This window comes from Macrotis lagotis, chromosome 1 (genome assembly GCF_037893015.1).
Source record: "Macrotis lagotis isolate mMagLag1 chromosome 1, bilby.v1.9.chrom.fasta, whole genome shotgun sequence".
Lineage (NCBI taxonomy): Eukaryota > Metazoa > Chordata > Mammalia > Peramelemorphia > Peramelidae > Macrotis > Macrotis lagotis.
The window spans coordinates 549,837,781-549,846,633 of record NC_133658.1 but is presented as its reverse complement, the minus strand read 5'-3'; the positions used below and the strand labels follow the sequence as shown (position 1 = coordinate 549,846,633).

Here is an 8,853-nt window from a genome sequence, read left to right as displayed (position 1 = left end):
CCTTGAGAAGTTGTATAAGAAATTATCTGATTTTACAAATGAGCAAGTAACATTTTCTTGCCTTGCTTAAGCGCTCATAGCAGGTTATTTAGCAAGGTTTTGAAACCAAGTGTTTATTCTATTGAAACAATACTTTTCTTTATATTCTATGATGTTTTTAGGTACAATATTTCCTCTAATAGTTGCTTTGGCTGAATTCCATAAATTTTGATATGTTGTCTTGTTCTTGTCATTGTCTTGCAAGAAATTATCAATTCTTTCTATAGTATGCTGTTTGATCCACTCATTCTTTAAAATTAGTTTACTTACTGTCCAATTAATTTTTGGCCTAACTAAAAGGGCGCATTCAAATTTTCTGCCTCTCTGCATTTGACTATGAGTTCTTTATGCCCTGATACATGGTCATTTTTTGTGTAGGTGCTTTGTATGAAAGAAAACAGGGTATATTCCTTTCTATCCCCATTCAATTTTCACCAGAGGTCTATCATACCTAAATTTTCTAAAATTCTATTCACTTAATTTTCTTTCAGTTTTTTCTATTGTTAGATTTATGTAATTCTGAGAGAGGGAGGTTCCCCACCAGGAGGTTTTTGTTGTCTATGTCTTCTTATAATTCATTTAGTTTCTCTTATAAATATTTGGATCCTATAACACTTGGTGCAATCATTTCTAGTACTGAAATTATTTCCTTGAATATGGAAACTTTCAGGAGAATATAGTTTCCTTCTTTATCCCTTTTAATGATGTCTACTTTTGTTTTGGCTTTATCTGATATCAGTATCATATCCCTGATTTTTTTTTTACCTCAACTGAAGCACATTATATCTTGCTCCATCTTTTTATGTTTACCCTGTAAGTACTTCTCTGCTTCAAATTTTTCTCATAAACAATATATTACAGGATTCTGTTTTTTAATCCATTCTGCTATCCTCTTCCATTTTTTTGGACAGTTCATTACATTCATATTTGCAGTTATGAATACTAATCCTGTATTTCCCTCCAAGATGTCTTTCCCATTTATATTTTTCACTTTTCTTTCCTCTTAATCCTCCTCACCAAAGTATTGCAATCTTTCTGCTTTAACTCTTTTTTTAAAAAAAAATAAATTTCAGTTTATTTGCATTATACCTTCATTTTAATATTTATCAGTTCCTACTTCTCTTATCTAGGATGGAATTTTAAACCCAAGTCGCATATATCTTATTACTTCTCAGGACCAAATCTATAGAATAGAATTTACTTAATGTTCACAACCTCCATTCTTTCCCTCTAAAAATATAAATCAGTGTGCCTCTTTACCTGGTGTTATTTATCATTCAAGTACAATTAATCAGTTATTAGTTGATTGTTTGATAAGCTCAAATGCTATCAAAGTATCATCAAAGATAGATTGATTGATTTCATGATTTTGATAAGCAGCATTGTCTCATAGTCAAATGTGGCCTCTCTTTTTCTATCTCATTAGAAGTACAATTTTCAAGAGTCTTGAATTATATAAAATTGTAATCATTTCTAACCTTAACCACTTTTCAAGTACCTTCCAAGGACACACAATCCTCCTGAACCAATGTATCATCAAAAGATAAATCATTTTATGAACTATTCACACCACTCCACCCAAGCCTACTTTCTCCAACACTTCCCCTACCTCCCCACCAATGATTCTTAATCCCTCCTAAAGTATAGCTTAATTTCAACCTTGATTTAACTATTAGAATCTCAATGTCTCCAAGAACTGTGAAACTGTGAAGGTCTCACATAAGAACTTTACCAATTATTGCAAGTTATGGATGACATTGACTTATGGACTACCCATCTTATTATATGCTCATCAGAGAAAGTGCTAAGTATTGCGAGCATAGTAGAATTGAATTTGGTCAAAGGAAACTGAGACACAAATTTAGAGTAAAGAACCCTGCATTTCATCAGGGCTTTTTTTCTCATAGTATTGTTACCTTGGACATCTTCAGTGGAGTGACATGACTCAATCATATCCACATCTTCTGATAAAAATCTTTTAAATTCTATTTGACCCTTTAATTATCCAAAGCGAAGTACAATTTTCAAGAGTCCTAAGTGTTAAGTCCTCCATTTTAAGGTTTTATACAATTTTACTGTCTTGACTAGCATTTGCTTTGTTTTCTTTTTCCTTCCCCATTTCATTTACTAGTGAGAGTATTCTCTGTTCAGTTCTTTTATTTTTTTCAGGAAACTTTGGAAATTCTTTTTTTTGTTGTTGATCATCCATATTTCCCTTGACAGTAAATGATGAATTTTGCATTGCAGTAAATTCTTGGCTGCAAATGCAAGATCTTTTGATCTCTGATATATGGTATTCCAGGTCCTGTGGTCCTTCATTGTTGAAGTTGATAGGTCCTGTGTGAGTTTGATTGTGTTTCTTTGTATTTAAATTGCTTTCTTTTTGCTTCTTGCAGAATTTATTCCTTTGTTTGAAAGTTCTGGATTTGGTTATAACAATCCTTGGAGATTTAATTCTGGTGTCTCTTTCTTGGGGGGGCAGTCTGTGAATTCTTTCAATAGTTATATTATCTTCTTTTTCTATCAGATTTGGACAGTTTTTCCTGATATTTTCCCCTTTAAAATGTTTTCCAGGTTCTTTTCTTGATATAGGCTTTCTATTAGTACAATGATTCATAGATTACCTTACCTGCATTTTTTTTCCAAGTGGTACATATTTCTTAAAAGTTTTTTTTATGTTTTCTTCAATTTTTTCAATCTTTAATTTTGTTTGGTGGAATCTTGTAGTCTCATAAATTCATTGAATTTTTTTCAATTCTAATTTATAAAGATTTATTTTCTTCATTTAACTTTTGTGTTTCCTTTTCCAGTTGGTTATTTTTACTTTTAACAGGGTTGATATCTTTGGTCAATTTTTCATAATTTTTCTGCTTGACTTTCATTTCTTCTTTTCCCCATTTTTCTTCCTCTCTTCTTTAGTTTTTAAATTATTTTAAGCTCTTCTAAGAACACTTGGATTTGAGTCAAATTGAATTTGACACTCACCCTGTGAGTAATTTTTCACTGATTTCTTCTTGTGATATATGATTGTTATCCTCATCTGCAAAGTAGTTTTTGATAGAGAACACCTTTTTCCCTTTTTTGTCCTCATCTTAATTATTTGGTCTCTGCTCCTGGGATATAGGGAGTATAGGTCCAAGCTTTTGATGCTGGGGCTGGGGTCTATTCCCTGGGTAGTTATTGGTCAACGTATTGCTTGTGCAGTCCTAGGTCTTACCATTGATGATGTGTATTTCCTCATTTGTATCCAGTTTCTGACTGTGCAGTGGTTTGTTCCCAACCCAGTTCTTGCCCCAGTATTCTCAGGGTCTAAACTTTATTTGGGATTGGGACCCTGCCTGCTGTCTTATCTACCTACTGGCACCTATGCTGTTGTCAAGTTGCCAAGACCAAGGTTGCACTGTGGCTAAAAGCTTCCCACTTACTTTCACACTCTCACACCTCTGTGCTTTACTTCCCTTTATCCCCCAAACAAGAATATCTTCACTGAAGATCACCCATGATGTCAACCATTGAAAAACTCTTTGAATCTTCTCTTTTTGAGGTGGAATCTATAATTTTAATTTCAGTTTTGAGGTTTCATTTATATATAGTAGGCAATAACTCAGGTAGCTTCATGCTTCTGATTGACTAGCTCCATGCTGCAATCTTGTCTCTGCCATGGAAGTCCCTTATTATACTTTTTCAAAATATTACATTATATGGGATGACTTTCTAGGAGTGATGAAGAGAAAAGACATAGGTAAAAATGTTGGTGGAAAGTATCACAAGATATTTTTTCTCTATATTATTAAATGAAAATAATAATTGAAAAAACAAACATTTGTTATCTACTCTGTAAGGAGCACTATATTTAGTAACAAGGAAGATTCAAGGTCTAAATAAGAAATCACCTCAGGCTTCATGGAGTTAAGACTTATAAAGTGTTACAAATAAACACATGCATTTCTAGGTGGACTCTGAACTCACTCTTTTAGATTAAGTTAAGTTATATTTCCCTCTCAGTATTCTACAGATAATCCCAATGGATAGGGGGTGATTTTCTACAAGTTTACAAAAATACACACTGCCCAGATTAAGACAAAAGGAAATAAAATACTTTGCACTCTCCATTTCAGAAAAAGAAATTGAAGAAACCATCATTAAACTCCATAATAAAAAGTCTCCAGGTCTTGATGGATTTACAAGGGAATTATTAAAAAATATTTAAGGAATAATTAATTTCAGTTCTACATAAATTATTTTTTAAAAATAAGAGTTCTGTCATGTTCCTTTTATGACACCAATATGTTATTGATACTTAAACTAGAAAGAACCAAAACAGACAAAACTAAATTCTAGATCAATCTCCCTAATGAACATTTATGTGAAAATTTGAAATAAAATTTTAGCAAAGAGATTACAATCATGATCAACTAGGATTTATACCAGGAAGTTTGGAATGATCCCAAAATAGAAAAACCCTGAATGTAATTGAGCATATCAATAACTAAAACAGCAGAAGTCATGTGATTATCTCAATAGATCCTTTGACAAAATACAGTACCCATTCCTTTTAAAAACACTACATAGGGTGGCTAGGTGGCACTGTGGATAGAGCACCAGCCCTGGAGTTAGGAGTACCTGGGTTCAAATCTGGCCTCAGACACTTAATAATTACCTAGCTGGGTGGCCTTGGGCAAGCCACTTAACCCCAGTGCCTTGCAAAAACCTAAAATAAAAAAAAAATTTAATTTAAAAACACTAGATAGTATAGGCTTAAGTCCCCTTGCTGGTGTAATATCTTCACTATTTACTTTCAGTGATTAGTAATCTCATTTCATCTAACAAAATTAACAAATTTTAATACATTAAAATTATATTTACTTTGAATATGTAAAAAGAACATAATGCTTTTTTGGCTCCAGCTCGTGCTGGTGAAGGGTGCAACTTCTTTCCGTCGTTCCGAAACCGGGTTCATCCGACACCGGCAGCCACCCCGCAGCATCGAGACCGAGCCTCTACCTTCTTCCCCGCCATGCCTCCCAAGTTTAATCCTAACGAAATCAAAGTCGTGTTTTTAAGGTGCACTGGTGATGAAGTTGGTGCCACATCAGCTCTGGCCCCAAAAATTCGTCCCTTGGGTTTGTCTCCAAGAAAGGTTGGTGATGACATTGCCAAGGCAACTGGTGACTGGAAAGGGTTTAGGATTACAGTGAAATTTACCATTCAGAACAGACAGGCCCAGATTGAGGTGGTGCCTTCTGCCTCAGCCTTGATCATCAAAGCTCTAAAGGAACCTCCTCGAGACAGAAAGAAGCAGAAAAATATTAAATACAGTGGAAGCATCACTTTTGATGAGATTGTCAACATTGCTAGACAGATGAGGCACCGATCCTTGGCAAAAGAACTCTCTGGAACTATTAAAGAGATCCTTGCAACAGTCCAGTCTGTGGGCTGCAACATTGATGGCAGACATCCTCATGATGTCATTGATGACATCAATAGTGGAGCTGTGGAATGCCCAGCAAGTTAAAAGCTGAAAAGGAGACTATTTGCTATAAATTAACATTTGACAACAGCAACAACAAAAAAAGAACATAATTCCATAAATTTACCTTTAATACCTAGAAGACACAATCTTCACATACCACTTCAAACTCCGGGAAAATTGGGCTCAACTTAAATTGATTTATTTAGAATATTTGATCCATAATTTACCTCTAAATCTGGCATAATTGACAGATGAATTTTTGTAGCACATTCTTGGTGCTGTTGTCTTTATCATGAGTCAATTTAATCCTTTGGAACATCACTGCTCACTAGTATCAAGTCACAGACTCAAACTTCTGGATTTTGGGGGGATCTTGCTCACTTGTCATTTCCAAGAGAGGCCTGAAATTTCAGTAAATTAGTGGTTTATAGCATGTTTCTCTCAATAAAATACTAGTTATGTAAAAAAAAATAGAGGAACAAGAGTTGGCATTCATTTGCTACTGCCTTCTAAATGACCTCAGCAACTGCCAGTTACAGAATGTTTGAGCATATATCAAACTAAGAATCAGGCACTCTCATTCATCTCCTCCTACCTTTCCAGAAGCAGCTCCCCAGAATTACATCCACTGTGTGAATGTAGAAATTAATGACTGGGTTCCTATGGGTAAGAATTATATTACTTGCTAACAGTTAAGTGTCACAGAAAGGAGCCAAGATGGCGACAGGGGTAGAGCCTCTCTTAGATGCTTTCTTGCCATAATATTTGAAAAATTATAAAAGAAGGACTATAACTAAATTTTCAAGAGACAGAATCCACAGAGGGTTTCAGTAAAGCAATTCTCCAGCTCAATATAACCTGGAAAATAGCAGAAAGGCTGTGATCCACAAGGTTAGATGGGCAGCCTGCCAGGAACTTCAGCCTCCTGGAGGCAGCCCCATGGTACCAGGGAGCCACGGCTCACCACAGCAGGGACAGTTTCCTGAGCTACACCCCGGGAAGCACCAAGCACAACTTAGAAGATCATAGGGGACCTCTGCCAGAAGACGCTTGTGAAACCAAGCCCTCAGGGCACTCAGTCAGCAGCATGGCCACTGCAGCCCAGAACCAGGAAAGGGAAGCAGGCAGAACCAGATCAGGGAAGCAGGAGCCCCTAAGCAACTGAGCCTTGAGTGCTCAGCATACCTAAGTTAGGAGAGTGGAGAGAGACTTCTGAGGTCTGTCCTCTGTACCTGGAACAGGGCTCTGGGACTGACCACATTCAGATCCTGATCACAGTCTAGGCCCCCCATAGAACAGCGGCCCCCCCACCTCAACCCCCTGGCAGAGGGGTACCCTTGTGGTCATTCACAGACCAGGAGGCAAGAGAGAGCCTCACACACATAGATCCTTGTGGGGGGTGTCACAATAACACTCAAAAGCTCAGGAAGCACCCCAAAACCAGGCACAGGATGGGGAAAGGAGTAAACAGAGAAAAAAGAGAAAAAACATTGAGAAATACATTGTTTATGATCCCAAGAAGGATCAAAATATTCAATCTGGAGATGAGGAAGTACAAACTCCTACATCTAAAGACTGCAAGAAAAATGGAAATGGGGTTCAGGCTATGACAGAGTTCAAAAAAGATTTTGAAAATCAAGTGAGGGAGATAGAAGAAAAATTGGGAAAATAAATGAGAGAGATGCAGGAAAAACATGAAAAAAAGTTAGTAGTTTAGTCAAGGAGATTCAAAAGAATGCTGAAGAAAATAATATGTTAAAAACCAGTATAGGTCAAGTGATAAAACAGTTCCAAAAGTTATTGAGGAGAAGAATGCTTTAAAAAGCAGAATTGACCAGATGGAAAAAAGAGATGAGAAAGCTCTCTGAGGAAATCAAATGCTTCTGAAGTAGAATGGAACGAAAGCAAGCTGCTGACTTCACTGTGCCACTACTACTACTTCTAAAACTATTACTACTACTACTACTACTACTACTACTACTACTACTACTACTACTATTATATTATATTTTATTTTGTTATTTTAATTTAATTTTTGTTTTTTTGTTGTTGTTATTGCAGGGCAATGGGGTTGGGGTGGCTTGCCCAGGTTCACACAACTGAGTGATTGTTGGGTATCCGGGGTAGGATTTCAGTTTGGGTGCTCCTTGCTCCAGGGCTGGTGCTCCATTCATTACACAACCTGGCTTCCCCTATTACTATTATTATTATTATTAATAATATTAATATTATTCTTTTAAATTTAAATTTAAATTTTTTCTCTTTCCTTTATTGCTCATGCTGGTCTATATTTTGGGGGAGGGGTATTATGTTTACTCTTAAACAAGAATATTTTACTAATGTATAATAAAATTCATTTGCACAAATAAATAAATAAATGAATAAATATTAAAAAAATAAAAGAAAGGTGATTTGAGCAAATACAGTTTTTACTGATTTGGGAGAGAAAATTGGAAAGACTTCATAGTGAAAGCATTATCCTAGAGGGACTTTGGGTTAATCCTTTAATAATATAGTCTCTCTTATCCTGCTGTGTTTATTGAAGGGGAAAAACATAGTCTATGGTTTTGTAATGACACTTAAAAAATAAATAAAAAAATTTTTGTTGTACAAGAAAAACAGATATGTTTCCAGAAGATAGGACAGTAAGGCAATGTTATTAACTATACTTTTTTTCATTAACATGACATAAGAGAAAAGATGTATAGAATGAATTGTCATTTATAACATTTTGTTTTTGAATAACTGAAAACATTAGTAAATTTTCCCAAGGTGACTGAATTATAGTTTTTAAATTATTCACAAATAAACACCCTAGATGTTTGACTCTTCTTTGATGTGTCGCCATTTTTTTCCCATTTCAGGTTTAGTGCTTGCATTTAAAGCAAGACTTTTAAAACTGATAGTCAATCAGTTTAAAAGCTATTTTTTCTGATTTTTATTTTAAAATATTTTTAGACATTCTCTTTCTCACTTTATTGTCTGTTCAATTACTATTCCTGGCTTCAAAGCATTAACTTGGTTCTCATGATTATTATAATGATTTCATTACTTAATTTTTTTTTGGCAATGCAAACTAATGCATTTTAAGGTAATATTTCTCATATGAAAAGATTATTTTTTCATGGTGATTAATCTCTGTAAATATGCTAAAATGTGGAAATATTTCAGTAGTTAGAAGAAATTAGAAGTTAGGTTATGAAATAAGAAAAATGACTCAATGAGGATGGAATAGAGCAAGTCTTTGCATTCTCTTTCACCAATTATGATTGTAGTTTCACTTCTCCTTTCTCAAGACAGATTCTACCTGAATAATCTTCCTTATTAATCCAAACTCTATC

General features: G+C 34.9%; 1 protein-coding gene across 1 annotated transcript; it reads left to right on the top strand.

Annotated features, from left to right (window-relative positions):
* The first annotated feature begins 5,056 nt into the window (after positions 1–5,056).
* On the top strand, positions 5,057–5,594 carry LOC141521233 (large ribosomal subunit protein uL11-like). The gene has a single exon (XM_074233565.1). It carries the CDS (start codon positions 5,057–5,059, stop codon positions 5,552–5,554), a length of 498 nt encoding a protein of 165 aa, XP_074089666.1. The 3' UTR covers positions 5,555–5,594.
* Positions 5,595–8,853: the final 3,259 nt, after the last annotated feature.